This window comes from Marmota monax, unplaced genomic scaffold (genome assembly GCF_021218885.2).
Source record: "Marmota monax isolate L192 unplaced genomic scaffold, Marmota_monax_Labrador192_F-V1.1 WCK01_AAM20220418_F8-fsc00188, whole genome shotgun sequence".
NCBI classification, from domain to species: domain Eukaryota; kingdom Metazoa; phylum Chordata; class Mammalia; order Rodentia; family Sciuridae; genus Marmota; species Marmota monax.
Window position 1 is genome coordinate 1,275,905 of NW_026692655.1, and position 27,551 is coordinate 1,303,455.

The window sequence follows — 27,551 nt, forward strand, 5'->3', positions numbered from 1 at the left end:
CAAAGCCAGCCTCAGTAACTCAGTGAGTTTCTAAGCAAGTTATCCATACCCTGTCTCAAAATACAATATAAAAAAAAAGAACTGGGAATATTGCTCAGTGGTTAAGCACCTCTGGGTCAATCCCTGGTACCAAAACAGAAAAGAAAAGAAAAGAAAAGAAAAGAAAAAAAGCCACTAGACATTGCCACATGTCCCCCTGGGAAGGAAAAGGGGCAATATCATCTCCAACTGAGAACCATTGCACTATACTGAAAAGAAGATGGAAAAAGGTAAATCATTTCAACAACTGGATGAGTTGACTCCTGTGTGTGGAAGCATTGTGTACATTTCTAATAAACTGCTAAGCTCTAGAATTCGATAGGTGATGTACATCCCATGGGCTGAACCTCAGTTAAGTAAATAGTGCAATCCTTGAGAGATCCTAAGCTGACATTGCTAGGACTGAATGTGTCTCTTCACTATTTATCCAAGGACAGCTCTGCCAAAAGATCACAAATATTTCTTCTGGACTTCTATCAACTATCAGGTAGGCGTAATGGGTGATCTTTGACTTTTAAGGCAATACTTCCCTCTGGGGACCTGTGAGATCTTAGACTATCAGCTGAAGTTACAACTAGTAAATAGTATTTTTTTTTCAATGCATCAACAAGCTGTTGGCTACCAATATATAAATAAATGCCCAAGGTAATGCTAAACAGAAGGTACTGGGCACAAAGAGAAAGTCAAATATTCCCATCAGGAAATCCTACTTCAAAGAGTTGTCATCAACTTCATTTCCAAACCTAGTACCATTTAAAATAACCTACACTAGACCAATTAAATGGACACAGATTAATTTGGTTCTAATGAATTGATTTTTTGGAGTGCTCTGGTATAGAATTAAATGAATAAGCAATGCAGGGACACTGGTCTAGAATGACAGAAAATTTATTCATCCCTTCCAGATGGGTTGCCTTGTAGAGTTCTACCTGGAAGGATTTGTATATAGTCATGAGAGCCTCTTCTAAGATAGTCTCTCTAAGCATAATCTGCAGGCTCTAGCATCACTGTCATTCAGGAAGTTTATTATCATGCAGATTTTTTAGGCCTTTTGCCAGAAATTGTTTCAGTAAATCTAGATGCCAACAATCATCATGCTTAGTAGCCTTGCTAGCTTCTACATACTAAAACTTGAGAAGGAATGCCTAAGACTTCAAAGAGCATCTCCTTTCCAAAGCTCTTTATCTTCAAGGAACTTACAGCTTTTGGAGGAAACTAGTATACAATAATGGTTGCTGGTGATCACTAAGAATTCATTCATCCAGAGAACAGTATTGAGCTGTCTGTTATGGGCCAGGTACTGCTCTTGGCTCTAGGGACACAGCACAATAAGAATTAGTCCATTCTCATCACTAGACCTTGCTTTCACTTCTACCTTCATAATATCCTTAGGAGTTTAGATACAATCACTTCTATGTCACAAACTTGGAGCAAGAAGTTAAAGGAAGTGTGACAGGGTCTCAGGCCAGTAAACATTTAGATGGTCTTCTGCCTGATGCTCTACTCTGCGTTCTTTTCATGTCACTAAGAATATGAGCATAAAAAAATAATAGAAAAGATATGTCCAAAGTTGTCTGAACTCAGTGCTAAGTGAGTCACCTACTTCCTGAATACTGGAGTTCAGCCATGGATGAAATCATTTCAGACTGTGGATAAGGAGGCTTCAGGGAGGAGATGGTAAACTACACCATGAGGGACTCAGTAAAGGACGAAGCCTTCATGGAGAGGGGATCACACCACAGGGACTGTGTATATCAAGGAATGAGTTTGGAAGGAATAAGACTGATTTTGGGGACAGAAAATAGGTTCTTCCAGCTAGAGCAGAGCCAAGGTGTTAGATAAGAATGGGAGAAAATGCTCCAAAATGGGTTGGAACTGAATGACGGAGCACCCTCATCCATGATGCTTAGAGGTCTGATTTGACTCCATAAGGCAATGGGGAGTCCCCAGAGATGACATGTTGAGGAAGAGATTCGTAGAACAAAATGGAAGAGGCCCAGTCTTTGAAATGGATCATTGGGAGAATTAGACCAGGAACAACAGTGTCAGGTGAAAAACAGTTATGTGAGAGAGTTACTGGAGGAGGCAACTCGTCAATTAGAATTCATGCTAACATATAAGGTGCTTTTACTATGTTTGAAATTCTGGTCTTAGTAGTTTATATGGAATAATTAAATTCACCCTTAAAAATCCCTCTAAGATAACATTTGGGCTATTATAATTCTCCAGGTATTCTTCATGTCACATGGTATCATTACACTTTCCTACCTCCTTTGAGGTTCAGCTTGGTCACGTGATTGTGGGTCATTGAATTGTTCATGAAAGTGATGCCTTTTACTTCTGGAGGTAAAGCCAGGATGTGATTTACTATGCGTGGTTTCCCACCAGTGATCATGGAAGTATTTGTTAAGGTGACACCTCTTTCATCCTGGGACCCTGAGTGATCATGAGGAGCATCATGCTGAACATGGACCATGAGTGAGAAATAAACCATGCAATATTTGCTTATTGCAACTTGAGGGCCACTTGTTACTGTGGCATATCCTGGCTTATTCTGGCTTATGCAAACACTGATTAGGAATATAAATTCTGCAGGTAAACCCTCTGAGTTCAATGTCCCCACTCTGCCATTTACCAAATCCAGTAAATTACAACCTCTCTAAATCTTAGTACTTCATCTTAAAGATGGGAATAACCATAGTGGCTACTTCAAAGGAAGGTATAAATAGCACAACAATTTTACATGTGATGTTATGTGCACTGTACTAAACTTGTTATGTGTTACCTTAGTCCTCAAATAAACACTTTGCAAATGAGAAAACTGAGGCACAGTCAGGATTATGGCATTTGCCAAAGGTCACACAGCAAATAAATAGTGGGGTCAGGATTCAAATTCAAGGTGTTTTAATTCCATAGTCCTTACACTTACATGCAGCAATGCTCAGTAGCACTTAACTCCCAGCACACAGTAATTGGAACATCATTTTCTCCATTAAGCAGGATAAGCATAGGTCTGGGTCCTGCAATCTTTTGAAGGGTGAGCCTAAAAAGCATTTCTGACCAGAAAAATAAATGCACTGGCTCTGAAATATTCAAAGCAAACTGCAAAATCAAATTAAAAATATGTAAATGTCTAGAAAACATGTCATTATGCCTACTCGTCCACAGCAATACCATTCAACTCATGCATAAATTAGATTAAATGTGAGATGTGGGTGCACCATAATATCTTGCATAAAATGAGGGCGATGAAACTTACGAGAGTGCCTCGAGCCTACCAGATGCTTAAACATGACCTTCTGAATAGAGTTCGATAAGTGTTAGCCATCATATGTTTCTCAATTTTATTCTGAGCTTTAACCAACAGAGACACATCTGAAAGTGTCCAAAATTCTTCAGCAAAGCAATAATTGGTCCCCTGACCCACTCACAAATGGCTCTCGGCAGCTCATCCCTGAAGCTGGTCCTCTGCAGGCTCAGGAGATAGCAAGAAGACTGGATGCTTCTCTCTGCCCAGAAAGATCAAGTTCTTCTTGATCCCTGAGCTATGGGTAAAGGCTACAGCTCTGTGAAACGGTCCCAGGCTGCCCGATGGCTGGAGAGGGAGTTAAATGCAAGCACTTTTGGAACTTCCGCAGCAAGGCGACACCTCTGGAGTCGGCAGGTGACTGACACCACATCTGCTCCCAGTCTCTTCTTCTCTAGCCCCTGATTCTGCCTTCATTTTGTGGCTTGTATTAAATCACACAGATAAACTGTTTTTCTGAAGGACGCTCTGGCTCTGAAAGTTTGACTTGGTGCCCACGTCTGTTGCTCAGCCTGGACTATAGTGTTAAGTTAGTGGATGGATCTGGAAACATTTTTCCTCCTAGAGGCCAAGTTAATGGCTTCTGATCACTCTGGTTCCATCTTTGGAATCACCCATTTCATCTTTAAGACTTTCAGAGTTTTCACAGTAGATTTCTAGAATTCCGGTATACTGACTTAATTGTAATTGGTTCTGAGATTACACAAATTTCACTTCGGATCCTTGTTTCACCATTTCTCAAAGGATGACCCCAGCAATTTACTAAACCTATTTATTTATTTATTTATTTATACTGGCGATAATACTTTAACCCTGAGCTACATCCCCAGCCTTTTTCATTTTTTATTTTGAGACAGGGTCTCACTAAGTTGCTTAGGTCCTCACTAAATTGTTGAGGCTGGCCTCAAATTTGCAATCCTTCTGTCTCAGCCTCCCTAGCTATTGAGATTACAGGCATGTGTCAACACACCTGGCCAAAACCTCTAATTTTGATCATGTATAAGTTGGGGTCTAAAACATACCTGCCTCAAAGAAGATGCTTTGTTAGTAAATGAAATAAGCCAGCAGAGATTCGTAGAACAAAATGGTGAAGAGATTCGTAGAACAAAATGGAAGAGGCCTAGTCTTTGAGATGGATCATTATATGAATAACATATAACTGCTTGATAGATATTTGCTATTGTTATTATTAGTACTAATACTAATACTTACATTTGATTTTCAAGGTCCCCACATGGAGTGTGGAATTCCTATTTCAGGAAGAAAGAAGCAGCATTGGACAGATTGAGAGGCTTGCCCAAAGTCACACAGAGTAGGGGCAGAACCCGTAGCCCCAGACCTGGGAAGCTCCCATCTTCCAGTCTCCCCTGGCCTGTCCACACTCCTACCCACTCCGTATCCACTGGCCTTCGAGAAGACGATGCTGGTGGAATCCTTGTCCATTTCAGTAACATTTTTGTGGCCGGGGGCCCCCTGTGTCCTGCCTTTGATAAGAATCAAATTTCTTTCCATGTTCCCAGCCCAAACCTCAGAGGACCACAGGGAATCCTAAATCTGGCAACTTTTGGACTGGTAAGCAATTTGCCTTTATCCTGTAAGGCTCCACTTTGGGTTGGCAGTACATTGCTCAGGCCCCTCCTGAGAGAGCTAGCAACTTGTGGGCCAGCACTTTGACCCCTGTGCCCTTCACATGAAAGAGAACAAAATCGTGAGCAAGTAACAGAAGAGTGAGGTGAAAAATAAATTAATAAAATGAAAGAAAGAAGCAAAGAAAAAAAAATATATATATATACATTTTTTGCTAATGCAGACTAGGTGAGATTATAAAACCTTAGACCCAGAAGTTTTATTAAATTAATTGGTACTGACACTTGTAGCTTACAGCCTGGCCTAGTCCATCTTCCCAATACACATTAGCTATTATTACCATAAACCTGACAGGCCATGAGGTCTCAGAAGAAACATCTCTTCACTCACCAGATGAACACTACTTTCAGTCCTACACTACTTTGGACAACTGGAGAGATTAGTAAGAGAGAAAAATGAAACAATAATGGAAGAATACAAGAGATTAAGAAGTGAAACATCCTGAAAAGGCAGTAAAAATTTAACTGGCTTATTATTACTATTTTAGGATGAGCTCTTGCCCAATGCAATAAAGTCTGATGTGAAATATTACCAAACAACTGGCTGGTTGTGTTAGGAAGAGAGAATCTGGTGATGGCTTTCTGTCTAGGGTGCTCTTCCCTTTGCCTGGTGAATCATGGTTTCTCAAGGTCGATAGGGTCAAGGATTCATCTGGCTCAGATCAGCCATCTTCACAGTGTCTGCACACATGGCAGGTCCTGGGGGCAGAATAACTGGCATATTGCTGTTATTGTTATTATTATTCAGGCCACACTGCGGCTTCCTCACCTCTGGAGCTGAAAGCAGTCTATGCTCACTGAGTTTGAGGTGAGATCTGAGTTGGAGGACAAACTTTTGAGTCCACTAGAGTTCATTATCCTATAGACATCAGCGAGTCAGCAAGCAGCAGTTTCCAAACATGGCCAGGGATCATCAGAATCATCTAGGGGGCTTTTCAGACAGAGTGCTGGGCCCAACTCCAAAAGTGCTGATTCAGGAAGTCTGGATTGGGACCCTCAAACTGACATTTCTAACAAGTTGCTAAGTAACATTGACCCTGATGGTTCAAGGGGATGCCACTTTGAGAATCACTGGCCTGGTTCTGAACTACACAGGTTCTAGACTGGAGTCAGGATGCCTGGGCTGAAGTGGTTCTCAGCCACTTTGTAGCTATTCTCATGGCCCAGCTACCTGAACCTTTCTGCGTCTCCTTTTTTTTTTTTTTTTTTTGCATCTATCAAACGAGTTGTCATGTAGCTTAAATAGGATAATACTAATTTGCATGGTAAATTGTGGAAATTATATGAAAAATACATGTAAAATAGTTTGCACAGTGATGAGCATGTAGTGAGTTCTCAAGGTTAGATTTAGTATTATTGTGCATGTACATACTGTGATACTTTTTATCTTGCAACTATGGGTCATCAGTTTCTCATTATACTGTGGAGAGCGTCAGAGCAGTGGCCCTATCTTGTTCATTTCTATATCCTCAGTGTTGAGCTAACTACCAGGTGCAAAGAGATTCATTCATTCACTCAGCTATTCATTCACCTGGCTGATAAAGTTTTACTCAGCACTTAGTCTGTGCCAGGCCCAGATTAGATATTGGGGATACAGTGAGCAAGAAGCAGCACACCTTCTTCTCATGAAGCTTATGATAAGTGAGTGAAAGTGACCCTAAATAATACAATCATAGGCAGGCAAAGAAGTTACCATGAAAAATGCTATGAAGGAAATAAAAAATCTTGGAATGAAAGCAATTTGGGGTTTACTTGAAGTAGAGTGTTCATGGAAGGTCTCCTTGAGGAAGTAACATGTGAGACCTGAATAATGAGATAGAGCCAATTGTGATGAGATCTATGAGCATTCTGGACGAAGGAAATGGCCAATGCAAAGGCCCTGAATTAGGAAGCAATTTGGCATCTTTAAGGAACTGAAGGCAGACTTAGAAGACTGGAATCTAGTTCCACGAGGAAAGGATAAGAGATAAGGCTGGAGAGGGACAGATTCATGGAGGGCCTTGGAGGCCAACATAGAGAGTTTGTGTTTAATTTAATAGGGGACTGACATGTTCAGCTCAATATACTGAAAAAGTGACCTCAGCCCCCAGGTTCTTCACCGCCTGACATGAGTCAAGAGGGCAAGTTAGAAGCTTAACACAGAGATGTGGGAAAAGACAATGGTGTCGTGGGCCAGGAGGTAGCAGGGGAAACAGAAAACTGTATTTGGATCAAAACATACTTTGGAGCTGGCACTGACAGACTTGGACGTGGGGGGTTGGGAAGAGGAATGGAGGAGGATTCTGTGGATCTAATGAATGCATCTCCAGCTGTGATCTCTTGATAAGGAGCTGCCACAGACACTTAGCTTCCCATCTGCTCACATCCCATCTGTGTCCCTTGTCCAATCCTATCCCTTCCTTTCTTAGGGCCCAGGGGTCTTTCCAAGGCTCCTTGAGGGTCTCTGTGCTGATTCCCAAGGCCAGCTGCCCAGCACTGGTGGTTACTGTCCCAGAAGCTCAAAGGTCCCCTTGGCCTCTAGCTAGGGGGAAATCAGGCTTCTGGGGTTTTTTAGCAGAACAGCCAGTCAGCAGGCAGGGGACATCATGTGGGCACCCTGGGGATCGGAGAGGCTGGCAGGGAAATGAAGACAAATTCAGGTGAATATGAGAGGGAGGGAGGGAGAAGAGAGAGGGAGGAGGAGGGAGGGAGAGAGAGAGAGAGAGAGAGAGAGAGAGAGAGAGAGAGAGAGAGAAGAGAAAATGACTGTCCTGCTGATTTGGGCTCCTGGTACTCCTAGGAATGGCGGGGTCTGAGGCCAGAGCCTGCCTCCCTCTCACTCTGGGCCTCTCCATCTTACCCAACTTTCTTCATTTATCATCCAACCTAGGATCCAGCCATTAAGGCCAAACTAAGGTTTTTATTTTTAAAAAAATTAGGCAAAATATGGTTATGCATATTTCTATCAGTAGATTATTTTTCTTAGATCAAGTTTTCATAGATCAAGTTCAGATTTTGTGTTTCTGTCCCCCCCCCCACCAGTTTTTTTCTTTGCTTCCCCTCCCCTGACATGGGAACACGGATGCACCAGTTCAGGAAGGACACGTCCACCCTGTCATAACCCTCCCCCATGCTGCCCAAGTGCTTTGACATGTTCAAAGCACTTTGACAAGTGCTTTGACACTTTTCTCCTTGTGAAGGGAGATCTGGAAGCTATGGGTCTTTGTGTTTTCTCAGGTGGATGGGCTCTCCAGATCACCCCAGAGAGGGCAAATATCTAAGCCCAGGTCACACAGCAAGAGAGGACTGAGGACTCAAATTCTGGATCATATGATAATTATACTTTTAGTTTTTTTGAGAAACCTCCATACTATTTTCCAAAATGATTTAATTAATTTATATTCCCATCAACAGTATACAATGGTTCCCTTTCTCCACATTCTGCCATCACTTGTTATCCTTATTCTTTTTCCTAGTGATGTCACCTCTAGCAGATGTGCGGTGACATCTTGTCATGGTTTTTGATTTTGATTTGCATATCTCTGATGATTAGTGATGTTAAACATTTTTTTTTTTTTTACAAATCCATTGGTCATTTCTTAGTGTCTTTTTAGAAATGTCTATTCAGTTCCTTTGCCCATTTTTAAATAGGGCTATTTGTTTTCCTGTTAACTGTAATCCATATTCAAATTCTAATATCATTCTCCAAAAGAATAATAAAAAAACCCCAATCCTCTAATTTGTATGCAAACACAGAAGACCTCAAATAGCCATGGTAATCTTGAGCAATAACAAAGCTGGAATCATCAGCACTATCTAGTTTCAAAATATTACAAAGCTACAACAATCAAAATGGCGTGGCACTGGTATAAAAACTGATAACAAAAATATGAGCCCAGAGATAAATCCACACAACTGTAGTCAACTGATTTTACACAAAGGTGTCAAAATAGGGAAATGACACAATAGGGAAACAACAGTCGCTTTAATAAATGGTGCTGGAAAAATTGACTATGTTTAGGTGAAGGGGATGAAATAGGAATCTTATCTTCCCCTTAGAAAAGAATCAAGTCCACATGGATTATAGAATTGGCCATGAGTGATGGTCCATGCCTATAATCCCAGGGGCTTGAAAGGCTGTGGTAGGAGGATCACAAGTGCAAAGCCAGCTTCAGCAACTTTAAGCAACTTATTGAGACCCTGTCTCAAAATAAAAAAAAAAAAAAGAGCTGGGATGTGGCTTTATGGTTTACCACCCCTGGGTTCAATCCCTGGTACCCATCCACCCCCCCAAAAAAACAGTAAGAACAATGATTTCTTGCACATGACCCACAGGCACAGGTAAGGAAAGATAGTCTTATTAAAGTCTTATCACAACATGTCGGCTGCTGATTCACAGTCATTGCAGAAGGTCACACAGTGTTGTTCCCTTGTGAGTGTGGCAATTGCTACCTGCCCAGAATAGAGGGTCTTTCCTGAGTTCCCTGGATTCTCATTTGCATCATGAAGTGATGAAGAGTGGTGTAGGAGTTTCCTAGGTCAGCGTGGTCTGAGCCTGGAGGTATGGTGCGGCATGCTGCTTTGACTGCGAGAAATGTTATAGCAAAGCAGAACTATGTGCACTGAGCATAATAGACCCACGTTTGCCATTGCACGAGCAATTTTTCATTTCACATAAGTGAAGACAATTCACGATAGGGGCTGCTAATGACCCTATATAATAGCTGTAAAAACTGAAACTTAGAGATATTACATAATTTTGCCCAAAGGTGAGAAAGTGGCAGATGTAGAATTCATGTGATATTTGGCACCAAAGTCTGGGTTCATAACCACTACTCTTTGTGATCTCTGTTCAACAGGGATACACGGGGGAACAGAGGCTGTGAAAGTTGTCAGGGTCACAGAGGGAAAAGGAAACAAAGACAAGATCAGCGAGTCGCCCAAGATCACAGGCTAATCGGCGCTGGAACCCAGGCTTATGCCCGTTTGTCCTATTTCCATCTTTCCTCTGGGACATGCTGTGGCTCACTGACTCAGGACAAATTAAGAGACCAAGATAGAGGGTGTCAGAAAAGTCAACCCTCCTCCTGAAGAACGCCAAATGCCCTGTGCATCTCCTCCCCTGTTCTGCTTGTGTTAGGTTTTCCCGGGGATCTGCGTTGGCGGGGGAATTCAGAGTATTTGTGGATAACAGATGTGCATATTTTCTTGGTCTAGTGAGATGAAGAGAAGTGGGAGGAGGCTGGGCACGGGGCCAGCCCTCAGCAGAACTGTCAAAATGCGAGGTCTGGTCTATAGGACTCCCTCGAGTTCCCAAATGCATACCCCTCCACTCTTTTGCTTAAGCGTCTGTTTGCATCCTATCCACCACTGATGTAGTTTTACTTATCATGGAGGCAACAACTTAATGGCCAATTGTATTAGTCAGCATAGGCTGCCGTAACAAAATACTTCAGAATGGACAGTTTAAACAATGGAGATCATTTTCTTATATTTCAGGAGGCTGAGAGTTAGATACCAGGGTGCCAGCAGGGAGGGGCTCTCTCTCTTCCCTGACTTGCAGATGGCTGCCATTTTTCTGAGTGCACATGGACTTTCCTCTATGCCCATGTACAGAGATAAAGAGAGAGAAAGCTCTCTGGTGCATTTTATGAGGGCAATAATTATCTCATCATGAGGATCTACCCTTATGACCTCATCTAAACCAAATCATCTTCCAAAAGATCCCCCTCTCTAAATACCATCATGTTGGATATTAGGGCTTCACCATACAAAGTTTGGGGGGCACACATCAACTGATGCACAGTCCATGGATTTAGATGTATCTTTGTTGGTCCAGGCAGAATGGAGAGGGAAAGTTTGAATCCAACAGGTGACTATTAAGCCATGCCACAGATTATCAAGGCAAGGGTGGGAATTCAATACTGTAGAAGGGCCAGATTTCCAGTAGCCATGCTGACTGGGAGATGCCCAGAACCACAGAAATGGAACCCTCACCACCACCAGCTGGTCCATAGGATTAGAACAGGCTCTGCCATGTTAGCCCAAGATCCATCGAGCCCAGCCTGCCACCCACTGGCCCTTGTGCTGGCTTCCTGCACCACAGAGAATAGGTACAATTCTTTTCCATGATGACTGTTTAGAAGTCTGGGGAGACTCACACTCACTGTCCTTCATTCTTAGCCACTCCACCTGTGCCTCACTAGAAATGTTTTCCATATTGCTGACTTTCTGAATTTCTTAATAATATCTGTGGGAATCCTAATCATAGGATGCCTCAGATAAAGACCTTGGGCAATATGAATTGTGCTGCCTCAGGGTCACAACAGGGTCTCCCCACCTAATCTTGTCACTCTCCCTGCTGTGTCTCAGCATCTCCTCCTCAACTCCTGGGTGCAACCTGGCCCTTTTATTTTATTTATTAACTCTGTGGGTCACATTTAAAATAATTTATTTCGACCTACCTACCTCTTTTTGAAACAGAATTGGGGCTTTTATTTTATTTTATTTTTCAGCAGTGTGGAGTCTGGAAATCCCGGGTGGACGTAGGAAGGTAGGTTACCCAGAACTGACTTTATAAGGACAAGGAAAGGAAACACAGTAGCAAGGCCAGCCCGTGCCAATTTGGCAAGTGTTGGTCCTGCGTCTGCCAGTTCATTCTGAAATCATCAGCAATTCCTTGTTGTGGGTAAAACTGTTGGGAGGACTCGCTCCAAAATTTGATAGGGAGCCTGGAAGAGGGACAGGAGGTCTTGCTTGGTGGTCAGAGTCCTGTGGTAAAACCATGACCTGGCCAGTAAGCGATTGCAAACAAATCCCTCTATACTCACTGGGCCTTAGTTTCACTGTATGTATAATAGAATTAAACTAGGCATTGAGTCTCGGGAGATATTAATAGACAACTCAGCAGAAAGAGGGACTATGGAATTTGAAAAAATACATTCTCTACTCTCTTTTTAGAAACTAACAAGACACATTAGCATATTAAAAGTTCCTCAAAATCCTAAAGAATAGCACCCTTCCTACTTTGTTTAATCCAGCATGGCTACAACCTGCCCTAATCATCCACACCCCCGATGAAATTTGTCAACATCCTCAGATCCTCAGAGTTCTAGTGGGAAGACCTCATCAACTGGAGAATCACTAAAATCCTTGAAAACCAAGCCCCTTAGGGTCTAGCTTATAGACACATGGATGTTCCATGTCACTGGATGTCAGATAACTTTATTCTTGCCAAGGATTATTCTAGTGATTGCTAAATAAACCCCCTTATTGGGTATAAAGAGGGACTTTGGAAGATAAGCCTAAAACTTTACTATTCTGTCTCAGAAATACTTCTCCTTGGCTTTCAAAGCCTTCTGTAGTCCGAAGCCAGCTCACTCTTCCAAATGAATCTCCCAGAGCTCCCTGAAACCCTCATGAAGCTCTCTAAATTCTCTATGTTTATTCTCCTCCACTTTCACAGCCAAAAAAGAGTTCACCCCCCTCCCTTCCATTCCCATCTACAATTGTGGACAATCTCTGTTCACAACGCGCCCCCTGGCCTAGAGTAGACTCATGATCAAGGCAACATTAAACTAGAATCAACCTGGTCATCTTAGAAGAGCCAAGGAGTGCACTTCAGAAGCTGCCTCAATTACAAATATTTTATGAAAGTCAGGTTCTGATTAATCCTTTTGTCCTAAAATTCACTTTCTGAGAGCAGTTCATTCCTCAAACACTTTAGTCAACACTGTCCTATATTTCACTCCTGCAGCCACTCGCTATATATTTAGCTAAAGTATATTGCCTTGTCATCTCCAAATAAGTACTGGGCCAAATTTAAATTTTATTTTATGTTATTATTTTAAGGCAGCTGACTCTAAGCAAGACCTGGAGAACTAAAGAGATCTATCCTGGCAGATGGCAAAAGGAAACAAGTAGCAAAGTGGCTCTATTTTGGGGTTTTGTTATTGCCGTCATTTTCAGATCATAGAGGATTTAGAGCTAGATACTTCCTAACTCAATTACGAAATCCCATCCAGAGCATTTTTATTCTCCATGCCCCTCATTTCAACAAGAACGTTGGATATTTAGATGAAGACTCTAGAGGGCAATTCCAAAGAAGCGTGCCATCATAAACAATTACATTGAACAAACCATAATAGTTCCCATTTATTGGGTACTTCCTTTACAACAGGTCTTATGCTAAGTACTTTCCATCTTTATCTTCTTCAATCCACCCAACTCTAAGAGGTGTGTATTATTGACTGACAAACCAGGGCTCTGAGAGGTTAAGTCAATTATAAAGATCCACCAGGATCCCAAATCAGGAAAGTGTGTTAAGTCCTTACTCTTAGCCATTATACTACCCTGGAGATAATGTACTGAACATCTGCCCTTGGTAAATGAACCACAAATGCATATTATCTTATCTTCCACCCTCCAAGAGCTGAGGGTCTCAACAGTAGATAGGACATTGTCTCAAGTACAGAAAGTAGAAAATCTAAAGGGCCAATAAAAAGAGTACAAAAAAATGAAAGCTAATAAGATAAAGGAAAAAGGAATCAGCCATAACCGAAGGAATAAGAAATATCTTCATAAGACAAAGGGAACATCTGAGAATCCAAGATATTGTCCAAGTCCCATAATCTGTCATCTAGACCGTTGTAGGAACCTCTCATCTGGTTTTGATGGGTCCCCTCTGTGGTGCATTGGATTATCCTTACAGAACTGCACAACCACTCCCTTTGCAAGGTAACTCTGCCATTCCTCTCAGAAGGCAGTGTGTATTTTCCTGCCCTCGGAGCCTAGCCATATGCCTTGCTTGAACCAGTAGAATGTTACAGGACATGACATAAGCAGCAGATTTAAATATACTTGCAAAAGGCTTAGCCTCTTGTGCCCCTGTGATCCTCCATGGGAAGAATGGTTCTTTTTGTAGGTGCTGCTTCTTGATTCTCATCTATAAAACACTATCATGTGGGACCCACCTAAACATGACTGAACATGTGGATGAAGCATTAACATTTGGGGGTGAGGGTTCTGCCAGATGGGAGCAGTGATGTGAGAACAGCAAAGCAGAGGGAGAAGGGGCAGCACTGGGCTGCCTGGTTGGCTGTAAGGTGTTAGCCAAGTCTCAAGGAGCAGGTGGATTGAGAGAATGTTATGGAGAAACTCGCATTCTGGACCGATTTTGAACCTCCAACAAGGTGGGGAGCCATACATGAGATATATATATATATATAGATATATAGATAGATATATAGATAGATAGATAGATAGATAGATAGATATAGATATAGATATAGATTTTTTTTTTGAGACAGGGGATGTTGAAGACTAGAAAGATTCTTCAAAGAATCACTCTGCCAGCTGTGAGGTTTGTTGATTACAGTGTGGAGAGACTAGTCAGAGACCTAAAGCCATCATCCTGTGGAAAAAGAAGGAAAAATGGGGACAAATTCAAAAGTCAGAGTAGTGGTGAGACCAGCATATCTCACATACCCAGGTGGAGATGAGGACAGGACCTGCGGAATCAAGGAAGACACTTCTGTTTTGAGCCTGGATGATTCAACAGAAATAAAGTGAGACAAGAGCAATGAGCTGTCAGCACAGATGCTAAGTTCTGTTCTTGATATATTGAGCTCCAAATGTAAAGGCCAGAATCTTGGGGGAAGGGGTAGACACTGGGGAGAAAAAAAAAGGAACAAAAAAACAGAGAAACCCCCTTGGTGGGGTTTTGGAGACACAGCCTTGCAAAGCTAATGGTTCTTGGAGAGGGGTGTGCGGACTCCTATAGGCCTCAGGCGACATGAAACAAGTGGAAGACAGCGGAATTCGCCGCTGAGAACCTGGTCTGTTAGAATAGACAAAATAGAAACCATATTTTAAGGTTTAGAATGATCTTGGAGTAAAGAAAGGGAAGCCAATAGTGCACTTTCAGTTAAACAGTGTTCCCGATTTTTCCAGAGTGCACGTGGACCCCGAAGAGCTTCCCATTCCCTCACACTCCAGCTTTTCAAGGTCTGAAGTGAAGATTAGACGGAGGGCTTATATTAGGTGTTTTCTGTCCTCCCTGAGGCTGTAATACCTCCATGGCCTTTACCAGGTAAGTAGGGATGCTGGAGCTCCTCCCGTTTGCTCAAAGAGACTCTCCTCTAATTAACCACTTCAATTAACTAATGGAGTTTGGCACACAGCTTAGATGAAGTTCTTTGATTTAACATTCCTTCACACGTAATTTACATCTCAGAATCCTTTTTTATAATCGCACACTTGGAAAGAGATCTAGAAGCCTTCTAGTTTCTTCTCCTCCCCAGCAAAAGAATGAATATATATATATATATATATATATATATATATATATATGAACGTACATGCATATGCTCATCTCCTACTAGCCTCATAAGCAGCAATTCTTGATTCTTTAGGAGCAGGACAAGAACTATAGTCAATTCCATCACCTCTCTGTTACCAAGACCCGAGCAAAGCTTACCCTCTGCCTGCCGTGCTCACTCGTGTCCTTGCCCTTTGGTCATCTAGCCTCAGCAGCAAGTGCATCTTTGTTAGCCCTTGACTTCCCTGTGGAACAAAGTAGACAGAAGCCAGTGTCTTCCCTAAGACAATTGAGAGACTTAGTTTGCAGGGGATAATTCCAAGGTATCTCACTCTCCCCTGCCTAGATCAAGATTTTCAATTCAACTTGCCCATGAGGCAGGTTTCTAACTTCCCTGATGGAGTTCAATGCTGCCCGACTTTTGTCTAAGTTGAAAATTCATCTCCTTGGAGAAATCTGTTTTGACCATCTGACTGACAGCAGGTATCTTTCTCTACCATAGTGACTATATCACTACATTCTATTTTCTTTCTGAGCCTAGTAATAATCCTTTATTTTTGTGTTTGTAAAAGTATTTATTACCTGTCTCCTTAACTAGAGTATGACTATCATTTACCAGTGTTTCTTCTGTGACTAGTAATGTGTTAAACACACAGTGGTTGCTTATAATGGTCAGCGATTGCCGCAAAACAAAACAACCCCAAATTTGGTGGTGTATAACAATGAGAATTTACTATGGTGCTCATAGGTCTACAGGCTGGCTGGGACAGCTCTGCTGGAGACTTTAGTCTTTGGATTTATTGGAGCATTTCTTTGGTTTATATTTGCCTTTCTCCTGGGACCAGCAAGTTCTCTCAGACATGTTCTTTCCAGGGCCTTGGCTTGAAATATGTCTATTAATATCAAAGTTGCCAAAGCAAATCATATAATGAAACAACATTAGTGAATCAGGGGGGTATACTCTTCCAAAGGAGCTGGAGGGAGTGAGATGAGGAATTGCCAAATAATAATCTGATCTACTACAATACTCCATTAATATCAATGATTGACTAAATGAATGTCCTCCTCTGGATGAGTTGACCTTTTTAGCTAAATCCTTTTCCAGCCATTACAGCCTTGTGTCTCATCAGTGTTAGTTTTGAAATTTCAGTCCATCGTAAATCCATAACATAAAGTGAAAGAACGGTGCCACCCTGTTGACCTTGGATAGGGACCAGCTTAAGATCTTGGCCTGTTTAACAGAGGTTAAAGACTCCTTCATTTGGTCCTGGCTCTCCCTGTCCCCACCCTTCAGGCATAGGGAAGGTTTCATTCCTGCCAAAAACTAGACAGGATGGAACCAATTAGAAGTCTCTACCATCTGGTGGTGTGGGATTATCAGATTTGCAGCCAAGATTCCCACTGGGACTGTTAAAGAGTTTGTGCACAGTAGCTTGAGCGAGTTCAGCAGGAAATATCTTGGTCATTGGGGGAGAGTATCAGGATCACCAGATACCTTAGGTTGACAGCCTCAATACTCTGTCAGAGTGCTCTAAAGTGACCACATGGGTGTCCCTGGGTACCTCCTAAAATTTCCATGAGCACAGGTTTGTTGGCTGGGCAGAGATTCTCAAAGACTCCTCACAGCTTTGAGAAAATCACTGGCCTGCATTTCAATGCTTTTTCCTGCCTTGACCTCTCCTCTGGCCTCACCTACCAGAATCCCCTGTATGGGTTTCTCTTCCTGGTGACTCTTCTGGTTTTAGCCTGTTGACCTTTGTCTGCATTGGTTTAGCATCAGCCTCTCTCAATTTCCCTTCTAAAGATGTGCGGTTATGAGACATCTGCACTATTTTGCCCACTGAGTGTGCAGCCTTCATTCTTTGGGTGACAACATTATCATTTCCTTTAGGAAACAATTCCACCCTGATATCCACACAGTTTGGGGGGATTTAAATCAACAATCATTTGGTCCTTTTCAGCAAGCACGCTGCAATCTAAGAATGATCATTTGAGGAAGTGGAGGCCAACTCAAAGTCTGTGTCACATTCAGAAATGGGCATGTGTCCTGGTTTTATTCAAGGACATCAGCTCCAGGGCTTCTGTGGAACTGGTGGGAAGGAAAAGTTCATGCTCCACTGTACTTTGAGCTGGGCAGGTAAAGGCTGTATGTGCTGGGCTCCCCTGTGTGACACACATATGCATGAAAATAAAACCAACTTAGAAAAAACAGAGCTTAAAAATCTAAATGATGTACCTCAGTCATGACAATATCTTTCACGTCCTTGAATCCAGCTGTATACTTAACACTATCTAACTAATCAAGTTTAGTTACAGCTAACTAATCTAACCTAAACTATCTAATTAATCTGGTTTCTGTTATTTGCCACTAAAAAGTCCTAACTGCTCCCTATCCAAATAAGGTTGGCCCTTTGTCCCTATAACCAATGATCTCTTAAGCCAAAGGCACTTTATGGCCCACATATTTAGTCCATTCATGTAGAGTGAATCATAAATAAAAAGAAATGTTTTCAGATTTAGGGTTGCTACAAATTTGGACCTGGGATAAACTTAGCTTTAAGATTTCAATTTTTCCCATCTACAAAACAGATTCATTCATAGATAATGACCACTCTCATAGGAAAACACTAAAGATTAATTAGTCACATTGTACTTATGGTGCATTTATGTTAATAGATAAGAAGCCTGGCTAATTATGTTACCCTGCATTTGCCTTGCACTTCTGATTTTTCAAAGCTTTTTCATAAAAGTAAGGGCATTTGCTTGTTCTAATAACCCTGAGGATCTGGTATTATCACCCCGTATTATACATCTGCAAACTAACTGGACACAAAGACTTCTCAAGGTCATACAGCAAATTATTGTCTGAGCTGGCATTGAACAAGTTATCTTCTAGCTTACATACACTAATTAGTCTGTTAAATCTAACTGGAAATTTCTCTAGTGGTCTGAAATGCTCATAAAATCAGAAAAAAAAACATACAAATAATTAAAAATTTTAGGGTAATCATCAAAGCATTATTTTTAAGAAGAAAATTGGAAATAAATTAGACATCCAATAAATAGAAATGGCTTAAGTAGATTAGGGTACAGATGTACAATGGGCTTTTAGGAAGCCATTAAAAATGAATGTATAATAGTAAAAGTAACATAAATGTTATAGGAAGTAAAGATTATGTTATAAAATGGTAAATAAATCTATTAAATTTTAAGTTGATATATTCGGAAGAAAAGATGGGAAATTTATATTTGGTATTATAATTACACAAGCTTTATTTTGTTCAGTGTCTGTGTTCTATAATAAACTAATACTTTGGTACACAAAATAATAACGATTTTTTAAAAAGTCATATCCATCCTTTCGGATATAAAGAATGTCCTAGGAACAGGCCTAATCATTGTGTGTCAATTTCATTGGGCTCCACCTGCCTCACTCACTCCAGTGTTGCCACATCCTCTGAGACCTCCTGTGGCCTCGGGCTGCCCTGTGTTGTCTGGACACCAGGTGGGATACACCACTGTCACAAGAGAAGCAGGGCATGGAAAGAGATTTCCAGTTACCTCAGTGCCCTGAACACCTTGACCACAGTCAGCAGGTAGCATCACAAGGTGCTTCAAAGAGCCAGGTGGCACAAATAGCATATATGATGCCGGAGGAGGAGGTACAGGCAGTCAATGAACAAGGAAGCATTTCATGGCATTTCATTGAGTGGAAAGTTGATTTGAAACAATATCTTCACCAAAATGAGGTATGGTTGATACTTATTATTACCCTCTTTTGAAAGAAACTAAGATTCAAAAAAGGAGAATCAAGGAGCCTGAGTCATATGAAGATCATGCATCAATGGCAGAACCAGACTTTGGACCAGAAATCCTTTATTTAGAAAATGGGCCCTTGTACCTTATTTAGGACCCTTCATGTCAATGGTCCTTAAAGGAGCTGGAATGAGTTTTCCATTTGACTTATACCTGGTTTTCACCCTCATCACTTTCCGGTTATACAATGATAACCATCCATAAAAATTTACAACAAAACCTGCTGGAAATTTCAAAACTCATAATATCAAAGCATCACCATACACAGTCATAATCCGGGCTTATTCTCATCACTGCCGCTGCTGTTATGTAACATGCGCCATTCATTAGCACCACAAGCACCACTGGATACTGTCCTTTGGTGAAGACTACAATAGGAAGTTGAAGAAAACCAGGTCACTGACCTCAAGTTGCTTAGTCTAGCTGACAGATAAGAAAGATCAGGTGACCAAAACCTAGGACTAAGTGTAACATTTTCTAAGGGGGAAGGTACAGAGGTATAGGAAAGTATGAATATGAGAATAGAAGGCAGGCTCTGTGCAGGAGAAGGCTGGTACCTGAGGGTCAGAATTTCAAAGAGGAGCATGAGAGGACCAGCTTGCAGGTGTGAGTGGAGGAAGGAGCAATGGGAATTTGAGTCCCAGAGTCATATGGTAGGACCCCCTCAGGACTCAGGTTTATTGGAATTCCAGGCCCTTCGCTGGGTCAGCCTCTGATCTCCACAAACGCCTGCTCAGAGCCATGTATGAAGGAATCTCACACATATTCCACCATGAGCTTCCCTTTCCCTTAGCATCTGTCATTGACCTCTGCCCCTCCACCAGATTCCATCCCAGGCTAGTGACAGGAGTAATGGATGGAAGGCCATTGCTACACGAACCAAAAGTCTCCAGGCAACGTGAGTGTGGCAAAGGGCCCCCCAAACATCTGATTCCTGGTGAGAAAACAGAAGTCTAAACCAGGCCCTTCTCCACATAAAATGCTTCAGTGGGTTTCCCGCAGCTCAAAATCCATAGCCAGTGGCAGATCTTGGCATCTTTTCCAGCCCCACACTTTGCCCCAGTTCCCACATAGGCCTCTATCCAGAGCAGGCCTAGAATTCTCCTCCTGTTCCCTGTACCACATCACCAGAAACTCAAGTTCTCAGATGAAACACCTGCTACCCCTGCCCAAGACCGGCTCCTTTGTAATATGCTTTCAGTTCCTTATTTTCTTTTAGATCCTTTATCATAACCTATGATGATCCTGTTATTTGTGTGATCATCTGATGCATGTCTGCATCCCTTATTAGCAGCTAATCCATTAGTGCAGGACTGCTTTCTGTTTTGATTCACAATAGTTAAATAGTCCATAAATATTTGTTGAATACTGAATGAATGAACCTGGAGCCTAGAGTATGCTTAATGCTCACATTAGTGTTAAAAAAAAATGAGAAGGGCCTATTCAACTTGGCATGGGGGTGGGAATGGTGCAGTGTTTCTTAGATTCTTAGTTGGCTTAGGGAACCTCCTCCACACCAAAAACTAGAGAGTTTCCCTCCCTGAAGCATTCCTTGTGCTCTCAACATAGAAATATGGGTCTAGAAGGATTCTCAGAGATCATGAACTTCACATTATAAATAAGCATGGAGGTGGTATTTCTCCAAGGCCACACCTGAATAATTCAATAAGGTAATCCCACATTGAATCCATGTCTTCAAATTCTAATTGAGTGTACTTTCTACTGCATAAAACATGGTATAATATACACATATCCCATCTGCATTTTTCCTGCCTTTCCAATTTCAACTCCAAATCCTTGTTTGATGAAACCTAGATTCTTAGAACCAGAAGTTTTCTTTCTCTCCTCTGAATATGGTGTGTGTGTGTGTGTGTGTGTGCGTGTGTGTGTGTGAGAGAGAGAGAGAGAGAGAGAGAGAGAGATGATATCCATCCTGTGTCACAGTTTTAATGCTGATGCCCACTTCCTCTATAAAAACCCGAACCCCTTAAGGGGAGAATCAATGCCTAATACATTTTATTTTCCTCAGTTCCTAATGCAGTGCTTTGTAGCAGCAAATGGATTTCATCTCTTGCGTCAGCTCTGACCGATAGCTCGGAGTTGTAGCAGCTGTTTAGAATGCTTTGGTGAAGAGCAATATGAAGTCCTGTGTAGATTCAGAGAGAAAGAATTCTCTAATCAATGAATGCTGTGGGCAAGGGGACGAAAGGGGTAACGAAGGTACATGTGCCCCACCGAGGGCAATCACAAACCTGCTTTGAATAAACGATTAATAAAAAAAAAATCTTGTCCCTATTACAAATGTCTGATGTGACTATCTGTGCCGAGCCTCTGAGAGGACAGCAGCAATCTCCCTCCTCCCAGCCCAGGTGTCTAAACTAGCCAGAGGAAGAAATGTTTACAAGTGCTTTTCGGTACCAAAAAGCTGATGATCATCAGTATTATAAGAACAGAGAGTCAACCATGGACACATGTCGTGTGTGTGTGTGTGTGTGTCTTGAAGGGAGGATTCATGAGCCAAAATCAGAATGTAACATCAACCAGGGAGCTGGAGACATCTGCCATGGAACCAGGAACCAGGAGCAGGGTGTGGGTGAAGAAGACAAATGCCAAATCCTTCAGCTCAGAAATACAAGCCCATGCAGCAGTGGTCGAGGAGACGGGAGGGAAGAATCTTGTGACTTGACCCACTCAAAACACCATCTTCCCACATTACCACTCAAATCCACTCTGTTTTCCATGCTTGCTCAAGACCCAGCTTCCCCCCAAGAAGTCTCCACAATCCACAGCCAATGGTTTTGTGCCCCAGATGTCACATTGAACCCTGAACAAAACGCCACTGAAGTGATTCTCCTGCTGGCTCTTCCAATTTGGGGGTCCACAGAGTTATAAATTTTCAAAGGGAGAAAGCTCACTGAGTTCTGAAATCCCCCATACAGGATTCTCGTACTAACTTGGGTTCTTATTTGTTGCCTAATAGGAAGAAATCATCTCTCTTGGTCTCTGTAGCATCATCTCTAAAATTGGGGTAATAACCTTTTGAGATTGTCCTAAAACTTGAATAAGATAACATCTGTGAGGTATGCGGCACATAGTAGGTTGTCAAAATACTCTTCATTTGTCCCCCTGCTGGCCACACTATTCTCTTCATTACTGTATTCAGACTAATTTTTTTTTTTTTTTGATAGCAGGAGCATGTTGTGTCCTTTACTGTTTGTTACAGGGTGAATAATAGATAGTAGAATGAGATACTAAAATATCAGAAGATAAAGGATATAAATCAGGGGTGAGCAAATTGGCTTATTTAGAAGGCTGGACAAGCAATATAATTTGGGTTAACAATGGTCACATGTTCAACAGAGAGTAGTGAGAATTTTGGTGAACTTGAACTTGTTTGCTTGATATTTAAAGAGAATGGAACTTCCCCAGCTCTAGACAACAGAAGTTGAGCAGGAATGTGGGCCCAGGACTGCTTAATGCCCTAATTTTTTTTTTTTTTCAAAGAAGTCAGAAATCTAGATTTTTATGCTAAATGTTGAAAAATATTGTCCAGGTCAAGCAAATTAAGGCTGTTAGTTTGTAACTCTGGAAAAAGATGAGCAATGCATCTTGAGGGTCTCACTAAGTTTCTGAGGCTGGCCTCAGAAAGTCCCTGAGCTTTCCAAGGAGGTATATAATAAAAGGAGGCCCACTGTGATCAGGGATGTGACCCTCCCTGATTTGACCCTACAAATTTTAAGGAAGGCAAGATGTCCAAGTTTTGATGTGAAATTCCTTCATTCTTGCATAGTGAGCCCCCAAAGTGCACATCTGTACTAGAAATGACTTGTGGGGAGGCCATCTGGTGAACTTCTCTGCAGCATTTGACAAATGTCAAATGTGAAGCCCTCCATGGAGTGCCACTGGAGGTTGGAGAGGAAAACCGCAGCCAGGTAAGGCACCCTTTTGTACCTGCCATCCTCTCTGCCTGGAAAACACTTGCCTCTTCCCTTTTCCTGCCCTCTCACTTATCCTTCTGAAAAACTTCTGTTTACCATTCAGTTCAACCACCACTCCACGAAGGGCAAGCCCCTGCCTTCAAGTATCTCCAACAAATTGCAGCCCTAGCACTTAAAACATTACATTTTCGTTTTCTCTTTTACAGGACAGTCTGTCTCACTAGGAATAAGGTCCTCCAGGGCAGGGAAGTTTTGTCTGCCTTTCTGGCACTTAATGTGATATCTTGGTTTGGCTAAAGGCTCAAAAATGCTTACTAAAGAAATGGAAGAATTTTTTAGATAAAAAGAATTCTTTCAAGTGTGATGTTCATACTAACTATTACAGAATCCTTCCATGATCTACTCTTAAATTTTCTGATTCAGGAAATAGAGAGTCTGCTCCTAAGTCTTGCTTGACACAAGTTCCCTGAATGAATTTTATGTATGCTGAAGTTTGAGGACTAAACTGTAGGCTTTACCAGGAAAGAGGCTGGGTAGGTCTTGTGGGCCCTTGTATTCCAAGGCACAGTGATTGGACATTGAGCATGTACTTGCTAAACAAATGAATAAATAGCGGAGTGAATGGAAAGGTAAGAATTGAGTTGCAATAGTGCATCTCAGACCTATAATCAGAACTCCATCATTATTTCATTCAGTCATTCATTAAACTTATCACAAAGGCACTTCTTAGGCTGAACGGGTACTGCTCTAGAGACAGCCTCCCTCAACCTGCCTTTGTGGGCTTGGGAATGTGCTGAGAGGAGAGCTCAAGTCATTTGGGTTGCTGAAGGAAGGTCTGCCTTCCTGTTCATGGAGGCAGACAAGGAGAGCAAGAAAGAGTGAATGCAAAGGCGATTCCCAGCTCTCCCCTTGGCCAGTGCTATTAGTAATACTTCTCTTGCAAATCCTCTGATCTGCTACCCTATATTCACCACCTTCTTTTTTTAATGCCTTGTTGTTAACACATCTAATAAGAATAGTTCCTATTACACTTCTTCTCCCTTCCCTTCTCTACCCTCTGGTGGAGGGATAATGAATAGCAAAATGCACAGAAAAAAAAATCAGATGTCAGCAAAAATTATGAAAAATAATATTTGATCATTTGGAGGTAAGAACAGCTGGAACAGTTAATTTAAGGTAATTACTAATCCATATTTCAAAAAAAGTACACAAAATTAAATCTGAATAAGATAGTTTTCTTGGTTTTCCGTGCGTGACTAATTAACTTATTCTGCCCCAAACCACTCTATTCCCTTTGATGTTTTTTTTTATTGCATTCAAATTGAGACAGATGTAGAGTTTTCCCAGACCAATGGACCATGGTGAATATGCCCCAAAGAGTCCCCTAGCCTTACATGAAAATTAATAAAGACTCTTTCGGTCAGGCCAGGAATTACAATGCCATTGTTTCCACCCAAATTGCCCAGTACTTCCTCTGATCTTGGAATGAAAAAGAAGAAACTAAAGTTCTATAAATAAAATATCATTATTCCTTCTCAGACCATCTCCACACCAGTGTCCTCCAGTGGAGTATGAGCTACTTTCTAAGTAAAGCATTTTATCATCTTTTCATTTCCAACCTCCACCTCAGTTCACAGCTTTAAGAAACACTTAAAGAATAGCCAATGAATAAGGCTGAAAGGCATGGAGACCTGTACACAAACATACATACGGCAAGTACCATTTTAAGGACCCAGAGCTATCCCCTCCAGATCCACTGGCCATAATGTACAACATTGCCTGTACCATATTTTTGCCACCCTGGTAAACAGCCAACAATTCTATTAGAGATCAAGTGTTAGGTTGTGAAGATAACAGTATAAAAACAACCACCTTTTGCTTTAGAACATTTTCTCCTATTTTTGTCTTTTATTATCTTGTCCTGCCAGTCAACATCTTGACACCAAGAAAGCAGCTGACCTCTCTTTCCACCACGCTCTGCTGTAGACAATTCTCAGCAGCATGAATGAATGCACATAACAGCCATAGATTGGTGATTCTCTAAGAAAGCACTCCTTCCTGAGAAATGAACCCCTTTGAGACTATGATAAAAACTACAGAATATGACAAAAACTGTAATGCTTCTCCCCAAGAAATATCTTAACACTGGCATATGCATGCAAAAGATTATGCATAATCCACAGTAGTTTATAGATACTTTGATGCCCACACCTACAGCCTTTCTTCAGAGACCCTACTCCAAGTCAAAAGAAAAGAAAGTGATGGTTATCTGAGAGCTAAATACCTACTCTGTATTACTCTACCAATTAAACAATTAAACTCCGGCTTTGCTTTTGGAGCATGGGGTAGCCCAGTAGAAGAGATTTTTAGTTTTAGCATTACTAAAATGGAGAGTTGCTATTTTGTTAATTCAATGGTGCTCCTATGCAAAATCACAGCTACAGTTTTAAGTACTCTGTGTGTTTCTCCTTAGATGCTTTATCAGGCCACTGACTGACAAGATCCTGAAAATTCCTTTATACTTCTTGGGTAATTGCACTATAGATGATTAAGTTACCATAAGGATCAACATATTTATCACAGAGCTTAGGGATATAGACCTTGGGGGTCATGAGACCACCATTTTCTTCCCGAGTGACCTTGGGTAAGTTATATAACTTGTTGCTGCCTCAGTTTCCTCATTTCTAAAAGAAAGATAATATAGAGTTCTCTGAAAGGCTTCTGTGAAGATTAAATGAACTAACTCACAAAAAAGCAATTAGTGCTTTATATGGGCTATAGCAATGCTTAATAAATGGTAATACTCTTAATATCCATAAAGAACTTATCATTGCTCTTGATGTACAGTAAGTCCTCAATAATGAAACCTGGTATTTATATCAGATTATATTTATATATATTTATTTAATTTACATATTATATTTATATAATTCTTGGAATTCATATCATCATTATCATAGGAGTGCTCATAGGGGATAGGGAGAATTCTGGATTCTCATTTTGAGGCTTCCAAGACTATTCAACTCACTGAGAACCCACCATGTGGGAATGAGAGAAGGGCATGAAAGATGGTTCATGCCTTCCACCGTCTCCAGCTCAGCAGACGTCTCCAAGCCAATAGTGACTCACAAAGTCTATGGTTGCCAATTGGATCCAGTTTCGGAATCCAAATTGTTCTTGCCCATTCTCTTCGAACTTTCCTGCCATTAATTCCTATTTGATCTTAATCCCTAGAGAGAAAGTGTCTTTACTGATTAATTTTTGTACTTTCCTCTGACATAAAGTGGCAATCATGTAACCAACCACCCAGGTTTCTTTTTTTGCCAGAAAAACTCAGAATGATGCTTGTCGCCCACATTTTATAATATTCAGTTCAGAGATCAACAATATATCTACCCCTTCTCCTTGAGACCACCTCTGTTCTCTTTGATGTTCAAAGCTTGTCATACAAACTGTGTAAATTTTTCAGATTCTCTTTTTTTATGTCTACAAACTATGTTCTAAGCAATCAATCACTTCAAGCCATTTTGTAAACAAGGAAACAAGTTTTAATAATAACTGGTCGCTTCTGAAAATAGGAAACCATCTACCTTTTCTTAGGGAGTTATAGAGACACTTTTCTCTTTTCAACTTGTGGACAGGACATGGCTTAAGTATTCTGAACAGTTTCTTCTAAAGTCAGAAGCTTTAATTCTACATCTCTCAGAAGTTTTCTACGTGTGAAACTCTCTCAGCTGAACCAGAAAACCTCAGCAAGGTATGGGATATGCAGTCAACACAAGTACTCTTCGGGCTGGCATTTAAAGTTAGCTGACAGTGAAAAAGCAAACCCATTTCATGAAGCATAGCAGGATCTAAAATACCAACTGCTGGAATCACTTAAAAGGCTCTGGAAATTTTTCTTGGAGGGCTTTCTCTTATGAAGACAAATGACAACCCAAGTCATCTTGGCACCACCACCACCTACCCACAGGCCCTCCTTTCATTGGTGTGGCGCAGAAAGAAATCTCAGAAATAGAAGCAATTACTTACATCTATAGGTCATCTCAAAGCTGTCGCTGATGTTCACAATATCAATCTGGGGGAGCAGTTTTGGGGGCTCTGTGAGTTGCGACAAAGCAAATCTAAAAGCGGCATGTTCCTGTGACTGCTGGTTTGGAAATAATCCCCCTGGGAGGAAAGAAAATGCAACATGGTCTCTAGGCTAGAGACAGATTTTAGTTCCTCAACAGCCCACCCCCACATAAGCCCTCTTCTCCCGTGCCAATCTCATTAGTTATAGTTTTTGAGAGGTAGGAATGAGAGTCCAAACAGACCCAAATGGATGCTGAGGCTTAAACTTCTACAGATGAGCCGTTATGTGACATGATCCCCAACATCTATCACTCTGCTCAAAGATCTGATTGCTCACCCTTCAGCTCAGCTAAGGTTACAGAGAACACAGGAGACCCGTGGCACTTCTCTTCTTCCCTTGTGCAAACTGCCCATGAGGCCTATGTTCCCATACA

The 27,551-nt window shown here is 41.4% G+C and overlaps 1 protein-coding gene across 2 annotated transcripts in view; it reads right to left on the reverse strand.

Moving 5' to 3' along the window:
* Gria1 (glutamate ionotropic receptor AMPA type subunit 1) overlaps nucleotides 1–27,551 on the reverse strand; it is a 301,486-nt gene that overhangs the window by 270,935 nt on the left and 3,000 nt on the right. For both annotated transcript variants that reach the window (XM_046446417.2, XM_058579911.1), the window contains exon 2: nucleotides 27,076–27,213. In XM_046446417.2, coding sequence (XP_046302373.1) covers nucleotides 27,076–27,213 — 138 coding nt within the window. The remainder of the gene's footprint in view (nucleotides 1–27,075; nucleotides 27,214–27,551) is intronic.